This window comes from Anopheles arabiensis, chromosome 3 (genome assembly GCF_016920715.1).
Source record: "Anopheles arabiensis isolate DONGOLA chromosome 3, AaraD3, whole genome shotgun sequence".
NCBI classification, from domain to species: Eukaryota; Metazoa; Arthropoda; class Insecta; order Diptera; family Culicidae; genus Anopheles; species Anopheles arabiensis.
In genome coordinates, this window is record NC_053518.1 from 46,815,842 (window position 1) to 46,843,753 (window position 27,912).

The following is a 27,912-nucleotide window of genomic DNA, read 5'->3' on the forward strand; positions in this document are numbered from 1 at the left end:
CCGCAGATGCAAATTACATCTTCTCCCATGTGGTAAGCAAACGGTTTATACGTATGCTTGAGGTAAACGCGGTGCCCAAACCACACTATGACAACTATGCCGAATTTATCACCATCCTGCTGGACGCAGGTATCGTAACAAAAGATTTGCTAAATGATCAATTCGTTACAATATTTCACGAAGACTGGCCACAGGTAATTAATCGTACTTTTGTTTTATGGTTAAGTGAAATTGCACAACACAGTTTCATTCATTTGCTGCTCCTTTATGGTATAGTCCACCCTTGACCGCGTTTCAACCGTCATCAAGCGAGTGTTGCAGAAAAGCGGACCTTCCGGACGGCACGGTCACAACATCGACGACTCGCAATCGGAAATGTTTTTGGAGATGTTATCCGATATTGCAAGAGATATTACAAACCTTTGATATTCAAAATCATGCTCATCGCTTCAGTCACGACTAGGCTTTATCCACCCGACAACGGTCTGGCTCAGGCTATCTCAGCTGATACGCAGCTGTATGTTGGTGATAGTTTTATTTAACTTAGATTTCAATTTAGCGGAAAAGATGCCGATAAACAATGACGAAGTAATACTTTTTTATTTTAAAGCTAAACACACGGCGTTAGAAATTATTCATCAAATATCCGAAGTTTTTAGTGTAAAAATATAAGCTTGTAAGATGTTTTCTAAAAATTAATTTAGCAAAGCGTTTTTTGTGAATATTAAATTCTGTATTCGTTTATAATTTATTCACCTATCATCCTTACTGTGCTTAACGAAAACATTCTAGCATGTACATAAACCGCAACGAACGAATTGTATCAAACAACACCCAACCAGAGATGGCGCCACCGTATTTGTACATAAAATCACAGGGTGGCCAAGAAACATTACCACAGTGTATTCTATGTTTAGGTTTTATTTGAATGAGAAATTCTTTCAGCCTCCTGCTACAGATTTAAGCTACAGTTTTCGATTATATTAAATAAAGTACTTCCTAACATTGTATACTTTTCATAAAAAGAATGTTCTTGTTGAAATTCTTTATAGCGATAAAAAATCGCATTGTTAAAAAATTCCTTTCGAAAGCTATGATTGTATTGATGAGTCAATAAAGCTAAAAATAGTTACAAAGTAGATGCATATTAACGGTTATTTTAACACAGTCATAAAACGACCAGGTAACATGGGCGGGTTTAGGTCTTCTCTTGTTTGAAATTGTCACTTCATGCTTACTGATGTTTCGTTCAGTTGCATGTGGTAGCTACATTCGTGTAGTAAATTAGCAACTTTTTATATCATAAAATGGTTCAGTTTCTAACAATTATGACTGATTTTAAAATCCTCATGCAAACGGTTATACTAGTGTCTCAATCGATGTATTGCCAACGTCCTATACTCGCCGGCAGAGGCGCGAAGAGAAGCTACCAAACACACACATTCGCCGGGTGTTATGTGATAATGCCGTGTCACTACACAATCAAATGAACGGCAGAGACGGGAACGATTAAAGAACAGCACCGTAAGAACAACATGCCGCTTCCGTTTCTCATCCGATCAGCGTGTGAGCGTGTGTGAGACCACCAGTAGTACACAAAAGCATACAGCGATCGGATCGGCGATGGTGTTGTAAGAAAAAGGTACAACATGTTCTCTCGGCGATGAGGCCATGCGCGATACGATCCGGCAAAATTGGTCCGCAGCTTCAAATATCTCCACAGCCATTCAGTTGTGCCAGTGGTTTTACGGTGTTCAGCGTGTCCAGTTCGTCGTCGTCGCGTTCGTGGTGCGTTCTCGGTGAAAATGAAAGCTGTACGCTGGGTTCGTGTTTCGCTTGCCCTGTGCATCACATTGCTTACGATCCCTTGGACAGGGGGCTACATCGTCGATCCCGGCCCAGTCGTGAAGGCTACCAAAGGTATGCTGGTGTGTCTATAGTTCTCTCTCTCGCTATTCGTCTTGATGCCCTACTGGATGCCCTTCCGGATGATGGAAGAGCCAATGACCTGTTCTACTGTGCGCGTAGCAATGATTCGTGATGGATGAATCGCTTACCCCTCCTTTCGTTTGTGTACTGCACCCTCTGCCTTGACTGTGTAATAATTTCGTTATCGTTGCAGGTGAAATATGGCCCAAACCGCGGAACCAAACTACGTCACTACAATACTACACCATTAAAACGGGATCATTTGCATTTCAGGTAAGGAACGTCATAATAATTTGTTTCAACTAACAATGTGAATGTGACGTGAAGCAAAGAGATTTTGAGGTAGGAAACGTAAGAATAACTCATAAGCATTAATCTCGTATGAGAATGCTTCGGTAAATCACCGAATAGTTGTGTCGTACTTGCACCTAGAGTCTGAAAGGTGATAAGAATGATTCCAAACGCCTTCGTGTGAAGTACCGATTACGATGCTTAAATAAGAGGTCTGATAGAGGGAGGTGACGGGGGAGGGAGAGGAATCTAGAGGGTTTGTTGCTTATGCTGCTGACCCCAACAGCGAATAGATCCTTGTGTACCGACTGTACTCGTGCGCTGATTCCCTGTGGTGGTGGTGGGCTAGAATTAATTGTGCTTTACAAATACCGGCAGCTTCGGCATAATCTCTCAACAACGGGATGATTTCAAGTGGTACTTTAGAGGCGGACTAAGCTTGACAACGAGATAAAGGTAGCAAATGCATTTCATTGTACCTTGTTGATTGAAAACAATTGCAGCGGGATTTTCTAATGGGCTAAATTCTTTGTTTTGGGTGGTTTTTGTTATCAAGAGTGGAAGAGATAGGAAAATGATGTGAACCGTCCTAAGAGTAAACTAATACCAACTACAGTGTGAAATCTCTCTAAGATGTAGTCTCTTCATGATGAATTGTTTCTTTAAGATGGACAATTTATTGGTATTTGGCAATAAAAATTGTCTCTAAATGTCGAAGTGCTAAAGTGATAATCGTGAAAGGAGCTGAATTTATTAAACATTTTGCCCATGACTGTTAGTGGGGCATTGCTCACATAAACGTTGTTCGAGTTGGCAAGACGTATTGTGTCACGAGCTCGAAGGGCTCTTTCAGGTGCATAAACATTTATATTTTCTAGGAGATAAGGGGCGCCAATCTCATCGGAAAAGAATTTAAGCTACAAATGTAAAAATGTAAAAGGAAACTTGCCGTCTAAAAGCCAGTGGTTGTAAACCCAATAGGGAGCAGCGCTCTTGTTAACTAGGCGAGTTATTAAGGCCCAACCATGGTAGGTTAGGGAGAGCTAATCTAGTAAACCTAAGCTGGATCGACTCTAGTCTATTGATCCAAACAGCTCTAGAAGGCACCCTACAACAGAAAAGATAGTTTTCATGTACACTGGGTCCTTAAAATCTGACACATTTCGCGTGATAAAACCTAACATTCTACTGGCCTTGTCTATCACAGCTAAGTAGTGTTCATTGAAATTTAATTTATTGTCAAGTAGGGTAATTTTCATATGTTTGAGATAGATAAAATCACAATATTCTGGTTAATTGCGTCTAGCATACATTATTGCTTCAAAAACAGCCTGTATTTTTTATTTTACTGATAAAAATGATAATTAATAGCATAATATAATGGTTTCTATTCAAAAATTCAATTGTTGCACACTTACAAAAAAATTAATTTCTATTATTGCACACTTTATATCAAATTACTGCACACTTTCCAATACACTGAAATAGACAAAAATGAGCGCTTAAATGGATGTTTTGTCTATCGAATAGTGTTTAGGACAGTACGAAACGCTGTTATATTACACGTTAGTCCTGGGTTCTTGCCGGAATTCCGCAAAATAAGCAGCAAACTTGCAACTGCAGCCGCACGCCGGGGGAGTTATATGAATGGAGCATGATGGCGAAAATCGTATCTTTATCCTATGCATAACCTATCCAACCCATTTTTGAAGGTTACTAAATGTATGGAAGACCTTGTTGGCTTGATTTGATCAGCGTTTGGCCATTTGTCTGACAATAATCCTTGATGATCTAACGAAAGAAGTAGTTTAATGACCAAAAAATCCAATATTACTCAGGAATCAGTGAATTTTATGATGGCCAATAAGATCGGGAAAAGAGATGGGTTGATTTGGTTGATGGGTCATACTGCATTTCATTGTAGTTGGTCATGTTATGACTTGAATGATTGAATTGTTAAAAAAATGTTTTTTTGAATAAGGTCACGGCCGCCGTTTAGTGTAGCGAAAACAGTATACTAAAATGCAGCAGCAAAATCTCGTGTAACGGTAGCACCATGGTGTAATTAGGTGTAATCAGGTGTTATTATAAGCTCCCTTTCATTGAGGAAAGGTGAGCTAGAAAAATGAATTAAATTAATAGCAGACAAGATGGGGAAATATATTCTTGCTGTTTTTAAGTACTTTGGGTTCCAGTTCTGCGAAAATGTACTTAAAAAGTACTACATGTTTCAAGATCAGTCGAGCGTGAGAGCATACAGACCATTGTCATATGCTCAAAACACGAAACCAGCTGAAACCAAATTGATGAAAATGATTTAGTAGAATCTCAATATGATATCAGTTGCCATTTTTTCGATGGATCTTGGCCACGTGGTCTGGAAATGCAATATTTCTACCAGAGATTCATTGGAACAAGTCTTGTAGGATGACTGGTTCAAAATACGCCCTTTTTGAGGTTCAAATGAGTTATGGCGTTGGTCAAGTAGTCAATAATAGTCATCAATGCAATAAAAAATAAGATCAAGACATTTCTTTAATTCCATAACCTTTATTTTCTTACGCATATTACGCCAAAAGTCTGATAGACGAATACTTTTTGCGCGTCAATCAAATGACTTTTTGAGTTTTTAAATAATTTAGTTGTTATTGCACTACTTTAATGCTTATTTTTTAGCAATACGTGTGTATTCATCAAACCCCATCATTACTTTTACCGCCCCATGCCGATTGCGGCCATAATTCGCCTTTTTCTGCTAAATATTCAGCAAGACGAATACCTTTTGAAATACTGACTGTAAAGTGTAAGTTGTTCACAGGGCGAAATAAACCTTATTTGTGAGGCACAATTCTTAGTAGTTTTGTGTAATTTAAATTTTCACTAGCGCATCTTTGAAATTACACTAGCGAAAATTGAAATTATACTAGCGAGTACGGACAATGTCCCCCGACCTTTAGAGAGATTTCACTGAATTTACCGTATCTGTTTGCATCTAATTTATTCCACCAGTCTATGAACTACAGCTGTGATTTGTTGGAAAAAGCTCTTGATCGGTATCAAAAATTGGTTTTATCCATCGGTAACACTACCCGACGTGCGATGCACAACAGAGGCTATGCTTTCCAATCGCGCAATGAACTGAGCTCCGCTAGTCACGCCAACCGTTCGTGGCGCTCGGATACAAACTGGGCTGTAAGTGTAATGTAGATGTATGTGTTTGGCCTCCAGCTTCTCTAAACATGTTTCTTGCTATTCTCACAGGGCTATCTAGAGCAGGTGCAGGTGGACTTGAAGGCACCGTGCGAGGAACTGCCCCATCTTTCCATGGATGAGGAATGTAAGTGATATGATGTGCTATTTGCACCGTTTGGAGCCATTTGAAAAGAATAACCTCTAGATTTTATCCTGCATTACTTACAGATACGATCAACATTGATGACTTTCAAGCGCGTTTATCTTCCTTCTCCATCTGGGGGATGCTCCGTGCACTGGAATCGTTCTCCCAAATGGTCGTGCTATCTGACGATGGCAGCATGGTATGGCTTACACGATGTTGAAAATCATTTGCATCCTTCATTTTCCACTCTCTCCATCTGTTCTAGCTGCGCATAAACTCCACGACAATCGATGATGGTCCTCGTTTTTCCCACCGTGGCTTACTGGTCGACACTTCGCGCCACTTTATCGACACCTGCACGTTGGTGAAAATCCTCGATGGAATGGCCTACAACAAGCTGAATGTATTCCATTGGCACATCGTTGACGATCACAGTTTCCCGTACGAAAGTAAAGCGTTCCCCGAGCTAAGTGAGAAGGGTGCGTACCACCCATCGATGGTGTACACCCAGCGCGACATTCAAATGATCATTGAGGAGGCAAGGCTGCGAGGCATCCGCGTGATGTCGGAGTTCGATACGCCCGGACATACACGATCGTGGGGTGTTTCGCATCCGGAACTGTTGACCGAATGCCAGGATCAGTATCGTGGAAAGCTAGGCCCGATGGATCCAACGCGGGAATCTACCTACACCTTTCTGTCGAATCTGTTCCGTGAGGTGATCGAGGTGTTCCCTGATCAGTACGTCCATCTTGGTGGGGACGAGGTTGGGTTCGAGTGCTGGGCTAGCAATCCCAACATACTGGAGTACATGAAACAGAACCGGTTGTATTCGTTCGAGATGCTGGAAGAAAAGTTTATCCAGCGCATTGTCGATCAGATCGATGTGCTCAACCGAAGCTCGCTAGTGTGGCAGGAGGTTTACGTAAACGGTGTTCGACTACCGAAAGGTACGGTGGTTCACGTTTGGACGGGCAATCGGCAGGATCTGCTGAACAAGGTACTGATACATACTGCATGCTCCCGTGGGTCATTTCGGTGTGGAGAATTTTAGTTTATTTGTTTTCGGTTCCTTTCAGATCACTCGCGATGGTTTACCTGCACTGCTGTCCTCCTGCTGGTATCTGGATCATCTCAGCACCGGTGGTGATTGGCGCAAGTTCTACAACTGCGATCCACATGATTTTATCGGAACGGGCCAGCAGAAATCGCTGGTACTAGGTGGTGAAGCTTGCATGTGGTCCGAGGTGGTAAATGGGCACAACATACTGCCCCGCATTTTTCCCCGTGTTTCTGCGACGGCTGAAAAGCTTTGGTCACCGGCAAGTGTTAACAATGCGGATGAAGCGGCCCGTCGACTGGAGGAGCAGACGTGCCGGATGAATCATCGCGGCATACCTGCACAGCCACCCAATGGGCCAGGGTTCTGTATTTGATGTAACCTATCAACGGTATTACATGCTATGCAAAACAGGATAAGGGATTACGGTGAGTTTTATCCGAAACTGAATTACAATAAAGATGCAGATTGACTGGTTAAATTTAACAAAATAAATTAAATTTACTACATAAATTAAACTATTAATTTAATATGTAAGTTGTTAAATCCTTCTGAGCATCTTCCTCTCGAACGCAGTTAAATGGTTTTCGTGATTATTGGACTGTATCCATGTCTCTAAGGTGTATGTGAGTACTGGTACTATAAAGGAACGATATAATCCCTGTTTCGTCTATCAAGTTCCTTGAAACTAATTGCTTTCTCAGGCTATAGAAAGACCGTTTGGCAGCCAGCACCCTTGCGTGCCACTCAGCTTCCATGCAGTTGCTGATGCAGACCCTTTACCCCAAATAGATGAGCCTTGAAACGACTTGAGGACGACATGGAAAGCGCGTTCACCTATCCGTACGTCACCCCTATGTAAGTATGAATTGGATAGCCACTGGTGCTCGATCCCTTGATAGGCTTTAGCTACATAGGAGAGTCACAGTCCAATGGTAACTATATCATCAGCGTATGCCAGAATCTGGGTTGAATAATAGAAGATAGTTCCCGAAGTATCCACCCTCGCGTTCTGGATGGAACTCTCTAGCACCAAGTTGAACAGGAGACAGGCTAGTCCGTCCCCCTGGCGCAGTCCGTCCCCTAATTTGTTTTTGTAAACGGGGAGGAACCTTGAAAAGGTATGCAACTTAAGGAGTCGAATGTAAGGGCTTTGGGTTATGTGGGGTTCATCGTGGCCGAATGAAGCGGGTTGAGATTCCGATGCGACCGCGCTAAACCACTCCTCGACCTATTCAACCCTGCCGGTGTGCGTGGTGCGTATTACTTCTTCCAGAGCCGTATGTGCGTTACACCCTCGTTGTCGATCCTAATTGCCATTGTTGCATTTACCGTTGCGACAAGGACCCTTCCTTACTCCCGCTTGAATGAATGAGAATGAATTTATTCTCGTTCAACGGAAAAAGGCGCGACCAACATCGTCAGCTGCTGCATCAACATCAAAAGCAGCAACAACATCAACAGCTGTACCACCTAAGCAGTCACGGCTTGCGCCCATCACAGTGGCAAAGGACGAGTTCCTGATTGTCGCTGTGGGAACAAAGGTGTTGACGCGCAGCGAGGAGGATTATGCAGCCGTACTCACGTTCTTACAAGCGGCAGATTGTGAATTCTAAACTCACGATCTGGCTCGACAACGAAGGAAGCGGGGACAGCGGCAGTTGTCTCTATCTCCTTCACATAAAGAAGGGCACCAGGACGCCAAAGTGCGCTAATTGTGGTGAAGACCACAAAGCCAATCATCCTGAATGCACAAAAAAGCACTCTACCAGAAGCTCTAACACCAGGCGAACAGCGTCGCTCAACACACCAAGGAAGGAAAACGGCACCGCCACCACCGCTCTCCTCATATCCTCCGATCCGTCGGAACGGACTAAATGTCGCTCCAGCCGCTCCGAAAGAAAGAGTAGCAGCTCCGGAGATAGCTGCCTTACCATCGGACACTCAGGGAGACGGTGCCGGCCTCTATGATGCTGCAACTTTAATGCAGATCTTTTCGCAGATGGTTGAACGGCAGGCACTGCTCCCGTCGTCAACAAGTCACCGTCATCGGAGAGTTAGTACTTCTATATGGATGCTAACCTACGCATTGCAACTTGGAACGCAAATTCGGTAAAACTGAAGAAAATTCCACTGATAGTGTTATGGCCCAACCTGCCTAACGGCTTAGGGCACTCACCGAAGACAGGCAATGGTCTTCGGGTGATGTGTGAGTGTAACAGGTCGGGCCAGAGAGAGAGCCGAGCGGCAAAGTGCATTATTATACTGTAGGCTACCGCACGGGCAACAAGAGGAAATAGATAAAGGCATATTCCATATCAGCAGAAAGACGAATGTGTACTGTATTCGATAGAAGGGTGGCGATATCACAACAGATAGATTTTCTTCGGCGTCAGAATATCGACGTGATGTTGGTGTCGGAGACGTACCTACGGCCCGACGAGAACTTCTCCCTTCCTGACTTCCAGCTGGTTCGACTGGATCGTCCTGGCAGCCATGGCAGGGGAGGTGTGATCATTATCATTCGTCGAGGGATTGCATTTCGACATCTACCTCACTACCGGACGAGGGTTATCGAGGCGATTGGAGTGGAACTGCGGACTGCGAGTGGCAACATCTCTCTCATTGCAGTGTACTGTGCAGTTCAGTGTACTTTAAACAGTGGTTTTGCCGCTACATTCAAGCGTGACCTCATCTCCATCACGAGGACGCGATCGCGTTTCGTCATCGGTGGAGACCTGAATGCAAAACATCCTGCTTGGAACAACATGAGGCGGAACACAAATGGCATCACACTTTTCGAGCATTCACATGAGGAGCACTATGCTGTTCATTTCCCCGACACCCCTACGTTTCCGAGAGGCAGCCTTGATCCCTATACACGAATGCTAATTGTAGAGAGAAGCCGTCTTAGGCGCCAGTATCAGTGTACTGGCGATGTGTCCTTCAAGAGCTTAGCTGCAAGTATTGCAAGCTGCAAGTATTGCAAATATCTGCCCGTCTTGAGGTGGCACGGAATGAAAATTTCGGTCACGGAATGGCGAGGCTAGATACAAGGGCCCCAGCCTTTTGGAAAGTGGCCAAGGTTTTCTGATAACCTGATCTTGGTCACACCCGAAGCGAAAGCAAATGCTCTTGCAGAGCAGTTCGCCAGTGCACACATGCTGGGCTTAAATATGCCAAGCCCCTTTGAGGCTGGTGTAGATGACAGCTTGTCCTTTGTTGATGAGGCACAATCATCGATTCCTCGAGGATCCTCAGTGAGGATCGCGGCGCGAGCAGGACCAGTCGTCCTCTCCCCGCATTGCGTGGGTGTGTTGCGTTTATGTTATTTATTACCCGTGTTTATATTTCCCATACCAAAGAGTAGAATAAATACATATTCTGTTTGTGACATACACACCGTTCTGTTGAAGGTCGAAAGCATTTCCCTTCGGATCAATTTGGTTTTCGATCTGATCACTCTACTGTACATCAATTGCTTAGGTTAAAACAATATTTTGAACGGAAAAAGAGGGTGAGCAAGTCCACCATGGTTGCAATGTTGGATGTTGAAAAGGCATTTGACAATGTTTGGCATGATGGACTTGTTCATAAACTCGTCACCTTTGGCATTCCTATGTATCTGGTAAAATTTATTTCGAGCTATCTGCAGCAGAGAACTTTCAGGGTAGCGCTTTGCTCGACGGCGGTAGCGGTCTCCCGTTTAGTCTCGGCTGGTGTGCCTCAGGGTAGTTTATTGGGACCGCTATTGTACATATTTATGTAGGATGAAAGAGAAAAGAGTGCATTATTCAATTCAAATTAACAAAATCGTCTTAGTTCTTCACGTGTGTTTCACTTCAATCTCCGTGTGCGACTGTCCGCATCCGCTATCCGTTCACCGTTCCCCCGGTTAATCGAGTCACGCTGCTCTCATCCGAGCTGTCATCACGAACCACAGGGTGGTTCATTCGTCACCCATCCTACACGGCCCTTCCTGATGTTACATCCGGCCCGGATGTACCCATGGTTTCACGGCTGAGCAAGCCGTAGTCGTCTGCGATGGTCCTTCAGCATCGTCATCAAGTTTCCGCACACTCAAACGGTCATGCTCCAGAATCTCCTTCACGACGTACGGACCGTAAAACCGCTGCCGATACTTTCTCCCCGGTCCAAACTGTGTCACGGGAAGTGCCACCAGATCACCTTTTTCGTACTTACGCGCCGGTCGCTTCCGTAGATTGTAGCTTCGTCGATTTTCGTCCTGGATGGCTTGGATTCCATCCCTAGCCATTTTGCGTAGCTCATCTCTGTCGTTCTGGAACGACTGTTGCAACTCTGCTTCAACCATGGCGCGCAACGTGTTACCGTCAGCATCTTTCATCTTGACTCCAACTAGCAATTCAAACGGACTGGTTCGGATTGCCCTCTGCCAGCTGCTGTTGATCGCCTTCTGCACCGCATTCACGTGTCGGTACCACTCTTCCGGTTTATCGATAGATAGCTTAGTCAAAACCGGAATAATGGTGCGATGTACTCGTTCCACTTGTCCGTTGCCTCTTGGAACACCTGTGACAATCGTGTGTAGTTCGATGTCACGCTCTTCACAATAACTCGCGAACATTGACGATGTAAAAGCTGCTCCTTTGTCACTAATTATTCGTCGGGGATCGCCAAAAACACTTGCGATGACCTGTAACTTCTTCACTACTTCGTCACCCGCCGTTGATTTGGTAGGAAAAAGCCACGTAAACTTACTGAACGCGTCGATCACCGTCAGGATGTAATTGTAAGATTTCTTCGTCGACGGTATAGGGCCGAGATGATCGATATGAAACGTATCGAGAGGTACCTCGCCCTTTGGAATAGGGTTTAATAATCCCTCCGCTTTACCCCTCTTTTTGTCACCTAGAATACACTTCACACAAGAACAAATACACCTCTCTATCTTCTCGTCAACACTTGGAATGTAATAGTCACTCACTAAACGTTCCTTGGTTTTCCTGATTCCGAAATGTCCTTGATCGTGAGCATTCTTAATAACTTCTGCTTCCATCGAGATTGGCACGCACAATCTGGATGAAAAGACATCACCCTTATACAACACACCATCTTTTGCAAAATAGTCGTCGATTTCTTCACCACTGCACAACTTTGAAAGAATGGCTGCCAACTTTGGATCACGCTGCTGCTCTTTCCTCATACGCTCACAAATCGCTGTAGACACTGACATTATACTGGCACGAGATAGAGCATCCACATGCTGCATTCTTTCGGCACTGCGATGTTCGACTTCAAATTCGAACTCTGCTAAGACCACCATCCAACGACTAACCCTTGCGTTCGGTATCTTCTTAGCCATGGATTGCTTGAAGGCAAAGCAATCCGTTACCACTTTAAACTTTTGTCCCAGTAAATAGCACCGGAATTTCTTTAAAGATTCTACCACCGCTAATGTTTCTAACTCAAAAGAGTGATAGTTCTGTTCAGCTTGGTTGGTTAGTCTGCTGTAGTAATAACAAGGATGAAACATCCCGTCATCTACCGCACGTTGCATGAGCACTCCAGCCAATGCCTCCTTACTTGCATCTGTATGGATTTCAGTGTCTGCACCACTTTGGTAAATACGCAATACCGGATAATTCACTAACACTGATTTTATCTCTTCGAACGCAGCAATTTCCCGTATACCAAAATCAAACTGATTTTCCTTTTTTAACATCATCGTTAAAGGACGAGCTATCTTCGCAAATCCCGGTATGAACTTACGAAAATAACTTGCAAGACCTATGAATCGCTGCAACTGCTTTGTGGTTTTAGGTTGGGGATACCGCTTCACTTTTTCAATCTGCTGCTCTGCTGGTTCGATTCGACCGTCATACACAACGTACCCCAGATATTCCACGCGCCTTTGCAAAAACACACACTTCTTCCAATTGAATCTTAAACCTGCTTTCTCGGCCATCTCAAACACACGCTTCAAAGATGCAATACCATCTTGCTCACTCTTAGCTGGGATTATAATGTCATCCACAAACGTTATGATAACTTCTTCGTTTATGAGCTCTCGTAATGCAGAATTAATAAATCTGCAAAATGCATTTCCACTGGTGCACAAACCGAATGGAGCCCGACAAAACTCATATTGCCCTTCGTGAGTAACAAAAGCTGTAAACTTCCGACTATCTACGTCTATTGGAACGTGAAAATAAGAATTTTCAAGATCCAACGTTGTGAAAACTCGAGATTCCGCCAATTGCTCTACTTGATCTTCTATGTTAGGGATTGGATATTTATCCCTAATCATCTTCTTGTTCAGCTCCCTGTAATCGATGCACACTCTGTACGTACCATTCTTTTTAGGAACCACAACCACAGCACTTGCGTATGGACTGTACGATGATCTTACGACACCTTTGTCTAGCCATTCCTGCACCTGATCTTTAACCACACGCCTTTCTAATGGAGCAAGCCTACGAGGATTTTCACGAACTACACTTTCATCTTGTAACTTGATTACTAAGGTCTCGACCGATTGTGGGTTTTCGTTGGGATTATAACACTTTATCATGCACTCTATTTGTTCGCGATATTCTGAAGGAACCGTTAACTCTCCCACATCCGCGGCTGTTATGTTGTAAATCCATCGTTCGTCGTTTTCTACCGATCCAACTTCCTCCACTTTCAAACCATTGTTCGTTATCGTATACTTCGTCGTTTGCAAAAAGTCCATACCTAACAACACTTTTGAGTTCATAGAATTCACTGACACTATAAAAACATCGACCGATCGCTTCAATTCGTCAATTTCCATACTTATCTTTGTTTTGCCGTGTGGCGTGTTGCAATTTCCACCGAAACCACGGAGTCGAAAACCTGTTTTAACTGGCACCATTTCACTAAACGGCAACTCATCGAAAAAATCTTTCCGCAATAACGACACTTCACTGCCAGGATCGACAAAAGCCACACAATCCATATTGTTCACTTTGATGCGCTTTGTGATCAGTCCATTTCGTTTTAATTCGGACACATCGTTCTGTTCCGCTGTTTTCACTGTAAGAACATTCGTGGTGTCACCATTGTTTTGCCTTGGCATGTTCGACGAATGTCGCGCTTTGTTCGGACATTCCTTCGCGCGGTGTCCGTATTCATTGCAAACAAAACACTTGGGTCCACGTTGTTTGTTTGCGCATGTACGTGTTTCATGTCCGAGATCACCACAATTGTAGCAACGTCGTTTTGAGTTTTCTTCTACTTTTTCCACCACGCGTCGCACTTGTTCTTTCTTCTTTTCTGTTGGCTCGTCTTTCTTTTGCGCACGTTCCCAGAACAGTAGCTTCGATTTCAAATCTTTTATTGTCACAGCTTCGTATAAACTTGCTCGACTTCGAGTGTCCATTGTAACACCATCGACGATATATTCCACTAAACTGACTTCATCTAAATCGATGCCTTGCGCAATGCGTTGCATTGCATAGATAAATTCCAATACGGATTCATCTTTTCTTCTTCTTACGCGTTGCCAGCTTACGGTGTACGTCATTCGCACGAACTACCGTACCGAACTCTTCCAGTAAAGCTGCACGCAACGCGGTATACGAATTGGTTTCGCGTTTGATCATCACAAAACTTTTCGCCACACCAACTAACTTTTTGCGCATCATTACCAGCATCTGATCTTGCGTCCAACGTGCCATCTTTGAAATATCTTCAAATTCGTTTAGCCACACACTAAAGTCTTGGGATAGATCATTCCCGTACGTTTCTAAACCGTCTTCAACATCACGAAACGAATACGGCGTGCGCATCAAATCCGAGTGTTCTGGCAAGACCGCTTCATCGTTTGTACTGCTACGCATTTCTGCGTCTGCAAAATTGTCCGTATTCATGGTTTCATCCATTATTTCCACGTTTCCTTCTTCGACTAGTCGCCTGGCCAACTCTTCTTTTGTACCCGAGGTAGCTAGTTTTCTAGCGGCGCACCTCCTAACTAAACCCGGACGAGTTAAATCGTTTAGCAACACGAGGATCTGCGCTTCGTTGTCCATTATGCGAATTTCACGAGAATTCAGCAGTTATCGACAGTTCCTAACGCCTTCACCAACACACGCGCGTGCCCCACACGCAGTATATACGTCTACCTCTTTCCACTAGTGACGCACACTTTCACACACACTCAACTCTTTCTCGTTGATTGCGTTCTCTAAACGCACGTTTTACACGCACTACGCGATGCTTTTCGGCTTTAATCGTCACACTAACACAAAAGTCACACTTCTGTTGTCCTTTGTGCAACTCGCGTCGTTTTTTGCGTATCGGCGTACCTCTTACACGCACTGTACTCAACTTTATCCTCTTTAACACACACAGGCGGACGACTTACACGCACTGCGCTTCTTTCCCTCTCTAACACACACGAGCGCACGTTGCACACGGGCTGCGTAATGCTTTGTACGTCTTAGCACATACAGGCGCACATCTTACACGCACTGTACTTAACTTCATCCTCTTTAACACACACAGGCGCACGTCTTACACGCGCTGCGTAATGCTTTGTACGTCTCCGTTAGAAGCACACCATGTAGAGAATTTACAGAGCTGTAGAAGATACAGGAAGAAAATTTTTAACGTCATCCGCATATAGCAAGAAGCCGTTAGGAGGAAGGATCGAAGTACAGTCATTGAGGAAGAGAATGAACAGTAAGGGACTAAGGACACTACCTTGAGGGACACCCGAAGAACTAAGAAAACATTCAGAGAAAGAGCCACAGATTTTAACTGCATATGAACGATTCTCAAGATAGGATTTGAACCACGGCAATATAGAGCCACCGAAACCTAGTTTTCGAAGCTTAGCAACAAGTAATGATAGAGGTATACTGTCAAATGCCGCTTTGAAATCGGTATAGATAGTAGCCGGCATCGCGAATAAATGAACTCTTTTTAACAGTCGTTTAATGTTCATTTTGGTTTAACCGAGTTCATTTGTTGTTCATTCCTGTTAAAATAAACGACCGTCAAAACAGTTAACGACTGCTCGATATCGCATATAGGCAAACACGGGGAAAAAAATCGAGCAGTATAATTAAACGACTGTTAATTTGTATCGCATACGCTCTTGACAGTCGTTTGTTTAACGGCAGCATAGGACCAGTCGTTAAAATTAACAAATGAACTCAATGCGTTCGCGATGCCAAATTCTAGCAATTTTTAACGACTCTGGTTAATTTTTAACGACTGTTAATTTTAAACCAATTCTTTCGCGATACCAGCTAGTGTCTACTTGCTTACCACTAGACAGATAGTGATATAGAGAAGACAAAAACACATTAGGTTGGTGGACACTGAGCGATTGGGCATAAAGCCGTGTTGTTCCATAGAAATATAATTTTTTACACAAGGCATTACAGATAAATGGATAATTGACTCGAGGATTTTAGAACACGCACAAATAATAGAAATGCCTCTGTAGTTTGATGCTAGTGTGCGGTCACCTTTCTTATAAATGGGAACAAGCCAAGCTAGCAATTTCATATTGTACATTGCGGATATTTCGATGCTTCCTGAAGGTAGCCGGATGTTCTTGTTTGCTGATGATATTGCTATCGCGGCAAAAGGTAGGTCTCTGGTGGAAATGAGAAGACAAGTACAGTCCTGCTTGGACATATTTGTGCAGTATGCTGCTAACTGGAAGATTCGTGTTAATGTGGCTAAGACTCAAGCCATGGTTGTGCCACATTGACTAAAACAACCCTTGATCCCAACATGGCAAACCAGACTGATTATCAATGGTTTTCCGATTGAATGGACTGAAAAAGTGAGATATCTTGGTCTTATACTGGATCGTAAGATGCTCTCTCACGGACAAGTGGAGAGGTACAGGTACACTAGCAATAGGACATTGTACAAACTCTGCAGGACAATTCCAGTTGAGGAAGAAATCCTTAAATTAACATCAAACTTCCTGAACAAATGTTCCACTTCTGAACATAGAACTATCCGGCTAATTGCCCAATCGAATCTAGGAAATAGGACAATTTAGGATTAACTTACGTTAGGATAGACTAAGCGTAGATTAAAAGTTAGCATTTTCCTTCATCAGATAGCGTAGCAAACAATTTTCAAAAGCAAGCTAGACCTTAAATTAACGCAGAAAAAACGCCGCAAAGTACAATGCCCTGTAAAGCATAAGTGCTGAATCTTGTGACACTAAACATGAACTAAGTAAAGGAAAGCAAACTAATAAATAAATGAAATTGAAAAAAAAAACAATTATTCTGGTTAGAATTTAAATTTTATTATCTGAGTTTATTACTTCATGTATCAGATGAGGAGTCCCCTGATTGGGAAGTTCGATTCTCCTAAAGAGTGGCAAGACCCGTTTAGTAAATTCCGCAGTTAGCATCGGGGTGCCAGCCTTTTTCAAGGCTTTTGCTCGGGAGTACCGATCTCCCACAATATAGTCCACGAGACGGAGTAGGCCATAGGAATCTACAAACTGAAATGAACGAATGAATAGCGATTCACGTTTAGTTCATCTCAATGAAAGAATTAGTACGTTCAAGTTTATCTAAATGAACCGCATTGCCCAAGCATAGTATTAACCATACCAAATAATCTCTCAATAAACTTAGGAACGATCAACCGAGAACATGTTTATACCACCGTAAAGCTGAGAAAACGTGACATTTTTTGTGGGGTTAGTTGAAAAAAATGTTTTTGGCACTCAAAAATCAAATTTCAAAAAAGTTACATCTTTTGGGGCAAAAGAGCCACCTCTATTTGGCGCAAGTGTGCCACCACATTTCATAGGCACGAGCAGTCAAAAATCGTTGTAGCGTGCAGCGGTTCCATATTGCGGTACAGTTTGGTGTCAAAAAGGGTTCATTGGTGACTCAAGACATGTAGGAATACATACACTAGTGCCTTACTTACTTACTTATCCGGCGCTACAACCGCTTTGCGGTCCAAGTATCCTTCTGAGCATCTTCCTCTCGAACGCGGCTAAGAGGGTTTGGTCAGATTTGGACAGTGTCCATGTCTCAGAGGCGTATGTGAGCACTGGTACTATATAGGTACTATATAGTCCCAGCTTCGTCCGTCGCGACAGGTTCTTTGAGGTGAACTGCTTTTTCAGGCTGTAGAATGACCGGTTGGCAGCCAGCATCCTTGCGCGCAACTCAGCTTCCATGCTATTGTCGTTGCTGACCTTTGATCCCAGATAGGTGAATTGTGGGACGACTTCAAAAGTGCGTTCACCTATCTGCACGTCACGCCTACGTAGATTCTGATTATTTGTTGGCGGGCCCGCTGATGTTGCCACCATCAGTTTGGTCTGTGCCTCGTTTATCTGCAATCCGAGGTTCTCTGCCGCCTGCTCGATCCCTTGGTAGGCTTCTGCTACATAGGAGAGCCGCATACCAATGATGTCTATATCATCAGCGTATGCCAGGATCTGGGTTGACTTATAGAAGATGGTTCCCGTAGTCTCCACCCTCGAGTCACGGATGGCTCTCTCTAGCGCCAAGTTGAATAGGAGACAGGCAAGCCCGTCCCCCTGGCGCAGACCCTTGGTGGTAGCAAAAGGTCCTGAGAGTTTTCCATCCACCCTAACCTGGCATGTGACGTTGGTCATAGTCATTCTAACTAGCCTTATCAGTTTGGCCGGGATTTCAAAAGAGCTCATAGCGTCGTACAGTTTTACCCTGGCTATGCTATCGTATGCGGCTTTGAAGTCTATGAAGAGATGGTATGTGTCGTTTTTGTATTCAGCCATCTTCTCCAAGATCTGCCGCATGGTGAAGATCTGATCAGTGGTTGATTTTCCGTTTCGGAATCCTCTTTGATAGTTTCCTACTATCTCTTCGACGTGCGGGACAAGGCGATCCTGAAGGATCAGGGAGAATATTTTATAGGCGGTATTCAACACCGTAATACCCCTGTAGTTGTTGCAGTCCAACCTATCTCCCTTCTTGTATATGGGGTAGATGATGCCGAGATTTCAATCACAAGGCATCGATTCGCTATCCCACACCTCAGTAACAATTTGATGAATCTCGTTTTCTAGTAGTGCACCTCCATTCTTGACCAGTTCGGCTGCAATTCCGTCGGTTCCGGGTGCCTTGTTATTTTTCAAAAAACTCAAATAATCTAAGAAATACGTTTTTTTTAACCAGGTGGCCGTCTTGCCCCATTGGTATGGTTGTTATTCTGTTATAAAACGCTGCTAAAATAGTTTTTTTTTTGCACTTATTTCAAGCGAAACTCATTTTTAGTGAGGAAATATATGTGAAAAGGTTATGAGATTTAAATTGGCTTTTGATAAACAAATTATATTGAGTTACAACATGAAATGCTTAAGATGGCACAGTTGCCCCAAATTCTTGCCATCCGTCTGGAGTCATCGTTTGCGCGATCAGTGGGGTTGACCGGCGAACACGCCGTCATGTGGTAATCAGCAAGATTAGAGAGCACACAGGATAGGTAATGGCGAGAAGATCGTTTTATGTAATTGTAACCCTATGTTAGAATATATGTTTGATTATGTATCCTTATGTTAAAAAGTAAAGAGCGTGTACCTCAGTGTCTATAACAGAAAGACAGGAACTTAACACATATGTCCTTCACTTCTTTCGTCTCATCCTTCTTAAAGCCAGTTAAACACGTTGGTACCATTTATACTGACTTTAAATCTGCATTTGATCGTGTTAGCAGCCATCCTGTGCCTGTACCGCTGTACCAAGACAGCTTGCATTGACAGTTTGTACTGTGCCTGTAGAGGTGTGTGTGCGGTGTAGGACACGCTCGACTGATCGTTTTAGGAATCGAGAGAGATCGTTGACCGTCCGGACAGAAGAGACCACCTTTTAACGTGTTATATTTATTTGTTATATTTATATTTTTTTTTAATAATGGTGTTAAACCTGTCTTCCATCCTGAGTGTTTCGTCTGTCACGCACACGAACTAAAATTCTTTCTCGCTGTATCCTTTTCTAGTGAGTGTGCTTTCTGGACCATATTTCCTGTTGGTATGCTCGTAATTTCCTCACTTTGTGCCCTGATAAGTGTAACGTCATTTTGTTTAGTCGTTCGCAATGTGTCAAATCGTTTACTCTGAATTCTGTGCCTGTCAATCGTGTTTGTGTAAAAGACCTGAATCTACTTTCTGTACTGTGATCGTAAAAGACCTCGGTGTCTGGCTTGACAATGCTCTCACCTTCAGCCACCACAATGACTCAATTGTGAATAAAGCGTGGAAAATATTGAGTCTCCTAAAGAGAATTGCTAGCAATTTTTCCGACCCGCTGGGCCGGAACACTCTGTTCTGCTTTCTGGTCAGAACGATTTTGGATTTTGGCGCTCAGTAATCTGGTCCCCTACAGCTCGGATCCACGATGAACATATCAAGCGGGTGCAGTGATCGTTCACCAGGTTTTCTATATGCAAAATCCAGGGTTGATTGTCCTCCCCCCTTATTTTTTGTTAGGTTAGGAACATAGGTAATAGGATTATTTACGTATTTACAAACGTACGAACAAACGTACAGATTTATATAGAAGTCGATTGGAAGTCGGAGTTCAAATGGTGCCGGAGAGCCGCCTAACTCATATGTTGTCACCGTGCAGCCATACATCCCGCCAAATAGCGTCGCGTCGAGAAGCGTGAAGTCAAATTCGATGACATTCGATGATATTCAATGATAGATCCATACAAAAACAATCAGTTTCACGGCGAATATTTTTTATTTGTTTATATAATTCTTGTCTGCCAATGATGGCCCCACAACATATCGTAAACTCTTCTATATTAATGTAGCGCAGACCTTCAATAATAGTAAAAATGGAATAGGGGAAATCAACTTCTGCATAGAATAAATTAAACCTGCGTGCCATTGCTGACCCAAGATGACCAACATAGTTTCATCTAGAATAAAAGTCCATCAAATACAATGGTATTCCCTAGCATCCTTTACGTAGCCCGCCAAGAACCAACTAATGGATCCGGCGCACTACTTAGCAGAACACAACTGCGACATGCATATGGCCAGCTCCACTAGTACCAATAGTTGGCTCTAGAGCACTACCTTCCGAAGCAAGTGAATCTAATGTATCTGGAATTGGCCACTTACAATCATCAATGAGTGAATCCTGTTGTGAACTCCCAGACCGTGTGCAAACCGTAAATTCCCCCAAATAGATCCCGAATATCCACTTGTATCCGCGCGTTTTTCAAACCTATGTTGATCCTTCTTTCTTTTTTATCTAACTTTAACAATTTTTTTTCTAATTTTAATTATAATCTATAAAGAAAAGTCTTATCATCATCATGAAGATCGTGATAACAACTGCAGTAACACATTTAATAATGACATGAGACATGTACACATGATGATTCACCAGCCTCGGGGCCCCAACGGCAATTCTTCCCGGGCCCTTGTCGCTAGTACTCTGTCCGTACGGCATACTATAGATTGGCGATCTACGGCGCCCCTAAATCGGCGGGGCCCCAGGCATCCGCCTTGTCCGCCTACCGTTTGATCCGCCACTGACGTTAATCGCGAAACGAGTCATTTTTCTTTGAACACTTTCAATGTGTTTGATCCAGCGGTCAGTATGTGGACATCACACAATTGATCCATATTCTAAAATAGATCTGACTAGACTATTAAACAGTGGGTGGAATTGCGAACCGTAACGACTATCGTCAATCGTTTATTTTTGTACGAATTACTCGGGGTCTCCTAGCAACAAACGATCGTCAAATTATAAACGACAATGCTGCTAACGACAGTCATTAAGACTTTCCCCAGAGATATGTCAAATACGAACAAATTTTTAGAGTAGTTCAAATGACGATCGTTTAAAGCCTAACAACTGTCGTTAACCGTATCGACAACAATTGAGCTGGAGGCGAATGAAGCCAAAAGGCTCAAAGTCTCTATAAAAATCAATAAAAAAATTGAGCTGTCGTTAACTTAAAAACATTTTTTATTAAGGATTTTTTTTTTAATTTCTTGTCACGTGAAAAAAGCTAAAATCTTTTTTAAGACCCATTTGGTTAAAGTTGGAAATCTATAAAAAATTAAGGTTTCCGGCAACTGGAAACTGACTTTCCCTCCTCTTACAAACAAATTTTTATCACAATATTTATTACAATTAATGTTTTGTTGATAAATCATACCGGCCATATCAACGAGGCAAGATTCACCATGCGGCAGATATTGTAGAAATTAGACACATAACATACCATCTCTACATTGACTTCAAAGCCGCATATGACAGCATAGCCAGGGTAAAACTGTATGACGCTATGAACTCTTTTAGCATCCCGGCCAAACTGATAAGACTAGTTAGAATGATTATGACCAACGTCACTTGCCAGGTGAAGGTGGATGGAAAACTCTCAGCGCCTTTTGCTACCATCAAAGGTCTGCGCCCAAGGGGAGGGGCTTGTTTTGTTTATTTTTATAGACTTTGAGCCGAATGGCCTCATTCGCCTCTTTTAATTGGTAGATTAATTCAAAAATCTAAAATGTAACATTTTTCTTTGCAAGCCAGTTGTTGCGGTTTACTTAAATCTATCCGTTGATTTTATTGTCTGTTACAAATGTGGCTTTTGTTAGAGTTCTTTATAAAGGTTAGTGTTACGTTTTCGGGTGGTTCGTAATATATTACACTTAACACACGCGTTTACTTATACAGCTAACAGGTTACTTTTATTCCGCTATTTCCTAATCGCGTTCCTACTCGCTTGACCGCCTATCCGAGAGTCCCCTCACAATCTCTGGCTAAACCCGAACACACTCACGTTCCGAGGCGCCCAGCTCATGAGTGCCTAAGAGCGCTTGCTACTCGTCGCAACAGTTAGTAATACGAAGGAATTTTAAAAGTTTACGCTGGAAATCACTGTCTGGTGAAATGATGGTGCCGATGCTATGGTCCAATTTGATCTAGTGCATGAGGAGAGTGAAGGTGTATCGAATTGCTGGTGTTGTTCAACGGAAAAGATCCATCCATCAGGAAGAGTCTTCCATTAAGTCGCAAATCGGTACAGCAGAGGCACATCCATAATGACTGGGAATTCGGGCGCAGGAGTTCAGTGACCGGTAGTGTGCATATGACACAATCAAACAATGCACTTATGATATTTATCCGTCCACAGGTCATATTTTCACAAGAATAGTCACCAAAGCGTATCAAAAACAATCGATAGGGCAGAGCCCAAATTTAGGCACAAATAATACATATTTGCTGTTATGCCTTGACATCAAAGAGTTATGTTTTATTATTTTTATTTCATTCTATTTAGTGAATGAAGCTAGTTTCTTCCTATGAATGTATTTTTTATTAATAAATTATCTTATGTGATGCTAATAAACAATACACAGGGACTCAATAAATTGATGGTACAGCTGCATTCGATTTTTACTATATGACTTGTGCTATTGGTAAACTTTTATTTGTTCATCCAGGCTTATTCTTTTCGATATTTTAATTTTGGCAGTGCTTATTTAAATTAAATGAAATATTCACTCTATTTTAAATAGGCGTTTAAGTGTCAACGAAGAAAATTCATTAAGTTTTACTTGGTGAGTTCAACAATAAATCGAGATAATGAAGAATAAAAAAGTTAAGATGTTGGATTAGAACGATATTTAACAAGATATTTGTAATCCTATAATTTATGTATTTCTTCACTTACGGATAAACAATCCGATACGGCTATGTTTCTATTTAATATTATATGCATGAGTTATATGAAATTATTACAAAATGAAATTTGAAATTACATAGATGTAGTCTGAAAAGGCTACTGGCCCTCTTTGTTCATAAAAAAATGTTTAAATAGTGACCTCAAGCGTTGTCCATATTTGTCCAGATATTCATCAGTGTACTATCAAGGCAATAAATGATGGTCTTCCCTTTTCAACAAAATTGAAGCTCAAAAAGAATTTATATTGAATGGGATTTTAATATTTAGTCTAGGCTGGAAATTGTTAAACAATTATTGTTCCTTTAGCTCAGTAGTGAGCCACTTTGATTTTTTTTTAATTTGGGCTTGAATGTGTTTCTGATTTATATTTAGAAGTAACAAGTAACTCTATCTATTTTCTTCATATTTTTAATATTTTTTCAAAGGTTTATTTTTTTAGTAAATGAAACGCATGAAAATGTGTCAAATGAAATGTTAAAGCAATTGTCCTGTGGTAAATCCTCTGTTGCTTTTATTTCTCAACGATCAAATGAACAGACAGATATTTTTTATGCAGATATGACACAATTCACACCAGATAGTTCATCCAGCTCATGGTTGAAGGGGATGAACAACCATACGAGGAAAATGTAAACAATCACACAAACTATCGCCAAAGCACGATCGATCAGCTTACCCAGCCTTGCCCAGAAGTTTTCTTTCTCTTCTTGTGTCACCTGTGTTGTGAAGTGTTAAACATAATTAAGCAAGCTGATTAAATAGCTACCAAATTACACTGAAATGTTTGCTGAAAAACACCGTACCTTGTAACTCAACTCAAGATAATCTGCAGCCAGTATTAGCTCAGCCACGCGACTCTGAGAAAATGATCCTGTAATGCGATCAATGAACGATCCCGTCGTAGATTCACGCCTGAGACGCGTACGAATCCAACAGTTTAGCAGGGTAAAGATCAGCAACAGAACAGTAAACACAGTTGAACACACCATAAATATCACTGAAATACAACGAGTGGTATAATATGTGAATGTGGTTGACCGTTGAAGACTATTGATGTGTTAATAAATATCAAACTCTTACTGCAATCTGGAAGCGTATCGCGATTGTAGGGAAGAGCCCATTCAAGCTGCTTTAGGTAGCTAAAGTGAGAGAAAATAGACAAACCAAGCAACACTTTCCTCTCGAAACTGATCGACCGTAACCACACGATGTACACGTTGAACAATGCTAGAACTGGGAGAAAAAATTCTAAGTTATACGCACGAGCGTTACAACACCGACCGATGGACCTACCCAATATTGGACCAACAATGGCCACATATTCGTAGCTGGCTCGCCTCACTAACATCACCTCAACGTTCAGTACGTTGTACATATAGTTATCGGAACTTTGCACGACTGATCGGCCCGTAGCAAGGGAAATGACATTCCATTTTGGGCTTTTAAATTCTGGATTTCTACCTAAACACACATCTAATATATGCACATCGACCTCGTCCATCGAGTTAGCCCACGTCCCGTACCACAAATTGCACCGGTGCACATCGAACGGCCAGCGGGAATAGTCAGCATCACATTTAGCGTTCATGCCACAAACGGGCAAACAAACTACTGTACCGTTCGGCGCAACGGAGCACTTCGGGTTGGCACACTCGTTTAGATCCTCTGGATTGTAGTAGCTGCAAAATGATTGAAACGGAACATTGGCTATTCAAAATATCTCGCAAAAATAAACTTCACGTACGAAGAAAAGTGCCGAAAATCGGGCATCCAGATCTCCTCCGAGCCGATCGCCAGCCTTTTTATGCCATTCCATTCGGTGCTATTCCAGCGCAGATATTCGTCCGTCCATTGCTGTGGGAAATGGAAAATCCATGGCAATGAAAAAAAAATGTTACCAAAACTATAAATCATTCACCATGCAAAAGGGATGGCAAATTGCTAATACGTGATCTTGAACAGTGCACGATCATGATAACCGCCTACTGCTTACCAGCTCCATCCACACGCCCAGCTGCAGTAGGTTATCCGATTCCTCCTGCAAGAAAGGGAGAATGGGAAATTTTTGGTATAAAAAAGAAAAAGGCATCAAACAGCGATTTTTGAGGTCTAAAGAGCTATTGCGTACAAATTCATACGTTAGCACGTAGTAGGCCACGGTTACGTTGACTGTCTGGGTGTGATCCTTTCTTGGTCGCACGTTCGTACGATAGCCTTTGCAGAGGAGCGTGTCTTTAAGCTGATTTTCCCTGTTTTCCAATTGCTTTTCGCTGTTGCACTCGAGCGATGCTGCCCGTTTCCAAGGGTATCCATACCAGAAAGAGAGCAAAGTAAAACAACGGACCCTTTGATCGTTAGCACTGTAGGATATACACTAGCAGTAAGCGAAAATGTCACGTACGAACACGCACGTGAAAGGTACACGGCACAACGAAGAATGCCACAGAGTAGGCTGTGTAATACCTGCCGGTAGTACGTGATTTAGCAATAATGTTATCCATCCCAGCAGGAAAGCGATCCTGGATCCAGTGAGACACCGACCAAACATCGTAGCGAACGAGTATGATCGATTGATCGGCCGGTTGGTGCGGTACTGACTGACGACTGTGCTGCTGACATGGCTTGCGCACCCAGGGCTGACACTGTCGACGGTCGCACTCGAATTTTCGTTCAAGCTGATTAGGATTAGCGGTTTCGGTAGGCGTCAACAAGGCAAATCCTCCTACCGGATGTTTCGTTTGTTATCTTTTTCCAAGGCAAAAAGGCAAGCAAAACACCACGTTCGAAGAATGTAGGGAGCATTCTCAAAATTACGAAAGAAAATAAACAAAGTTTTGTAAAATTTAAAAGTGCTACGATACGCAAGGGTGTTTATTAGGTTTTTTTGTACAACGAACAGGAACATAAAGATGACAGCTAAAAATTTGAAACCTATATAGTTTTAATCAATCAAACTTCGAATATAATCATATCATTTTTTCCAGAAAGAGATTTTGAACTTCAAAATTATGTAACCGCTTAGGCAATCTTGTAATCTTGTAATGTTTTGATAACATAACAAATAGTTGCTGTTTCGAATACGTATTACAATAGTAATCATATCTTTCAGGGCTTTTAAATTGGTTTGAAATAAAAAAATGAAAATATGTGCTTCAAAAATTATGAAATATAAAGAACAATCCATACGTTCTCTATACGTTGTATTAAGTACTAAAAATAATCTTCACTTCAAACTAGTAATTTGATAATCACTCGGAAGCTAGTAATTTACATAAAGAAATAAAGACCAAAAAACGAAAATCAGATCACCCAAAAAAGAAGCGAATGAGGCTAATTGGCTCAAAGTATCTATAAAAATAAACAACAACAAAACTAACCAACAAAAAAAACAATAATTTGAACCACAATAAAACTAATATTGTAAAATAATAACGAATGCGTTTAAAGTAGGTTCAACAAATGTTGATCGTTTCAATCATTCCAGAAATCAGGGAAATTAGAACATTAAAAATGTTATCATTAAAATCTAGGAGTTAAAGTAGTGATGTAGCTTAACAGCAGAAATTGATCATTTACGGAATACAACTAGCTGTAAACCCATATGCTAATGGAACGTATTTCTAATTTCTGGAGAGTATGAATCCCACCCTTTGATCATTATGTCCTGCAATGTTTATAGTAAGGTAAATGTCTTCTAGATTTCCATAATCAGCTGTATGATCGACGATTAACATCGATTATTTGGTTGACAATGTTTCGAAAGCTCTGATCTGTACGCTGTATGATGAATAATAAAGTGTATCCTCAATTAAGTCTACATCATATGTAATGCAACATTGTATACTGCGAATCATAAGCTCATTCAAGTATGATTAATTTAGAAGTTTATGCCTATTGCAACACAAACATTTAATAACATTTATACGGGTTTTCAAGATCATAAACGGTGTAAACATAAGTGATTGTTGAAATATTATCTTTATTGTTAATACAATTCAATATAAACTAAATAACTTTAACCTCCAGAAACGCATTTAGCTAAATAATCTGTTCCTTCTTATACAAATTACACGATGTACTAAAACCCTTCCAAATAGTCTGATCTACTACTGCGTGTGCATTAAGGTCCGAAAAACGTTACCAATTCTGCAACGCCACCGCAGTGGCCAAATTTCCTGCTGTTCGTGCAAAGGTTATCACTGTTTACCGAGTGGAAAGGCCCTAACGAGTGTTTTAGTGCGGTGCAATAAAATCAGGTACGGCACCGATACCGAGCACGTTCGAAGGGTGGGAAATTTGGAACCGGCCCGGTTCATGACGGTTGATGATAGGCATAAGCGTGGGAATGAATGAACTTCGGTAAGGATTTTCCCTAAACGGCTCGGTGCTGTGGAGCAGCAAATTCTCACGTTTCCTCAGCCTCGGTCACACACATTCCCCGATGGGTTCCAGTGTAGAGACAAACATTTTTATGCAAAGTAGCATCCTGGCGGAGGCAACCTGCGAGGCATAAGATGGCCACTACCTGTCCCGGCGGTTGTTTGGTATGGTTCGTGCGTTAATACCTCTTCAAATATGGTGAGCACATGGTGACAAG

At 42.1% G+C, this 27,912-nt stretch overlaps 3 protein-coding genes across 3 annotated transcripts in view; 2 read left to right on the plus strand and 1 right to left on the minus strand.

Annotated features, from left to right (window-relative positions):
* LOC120904146 (protein disks lost) overlaps positions 1–615 on the plus strand; it is a 79,592-nt gene extending 78,977 nt beyond the window's left edge. The window contains exons 11-12 of the mRNA XM_040313939.1: positions 7–194; positions 277–615. Coding sequence (XP_040169873.1) covers positions 7–194; positions 277–426 — 338 coding nt within the window. The 3' untranslated portion in view covers positions 427–615. The remainder of the gene's footprint in view (positions 1–6; positions 195–276) is intronic.
* A 983-nt stretch (positions 616–1,598) lies between these two features.
* On the plus strand, positions 1,599–7,117 carry LOC120903099 (beta-hexosaminidase subunit beta-like). The gene is made up of 7 exons (XM_040312319.1): positions 1,599–1,920; positions 2,123–2,202; positions 5,230–5,412; positions 5,482–5,557; positions 5,641–5,756; positions 5,823–6,557; positions 6,637–7,117. Exons 1-7 carry the CDS (start codon positions 1,806–1,808, stop codon positions 6,991–6,993), a joined length of 1,662 nt encoding a protein of 553 aa, XP_040168253.1. The 5' UTR covers positions 1,599–1,805; the 3' UTR covers positions 6,994–7,117.
* A 16,672-nt stretch (positions 7,118–23,789) lies between these two features.
* On the minus strand, positions 23,790–25,961 carry LOC120903798 (neuronal acetylcholine receptor subunit non-alpha-3-like). Its single transcript, XM_040313410.1, has 8 exons — positions 25,779–25,961; positions 25,444–25,604; positions 25,309–25,353; positions 25,060–25,169; positions 24,609–24,994; positions 24,396–24,548; positions 24,119–24,312; positions 23,790–24,031 (listed from the first exon to the last, which is right to left on the minus strand). Exons 1-8 carry the CDS (start codon positions 25,861–25,863, stop codon positions 23,864–23,866), a joined length of 1,302 nt encoding a protein of 433 aa, XP_040169344.1. The 5' UTR covers positions 25,864–25,961; the 3' UTR covers positions 23,790–23,863.
* Positions 25,962–27,912: the final 1,951 nt, after the last annotated feature.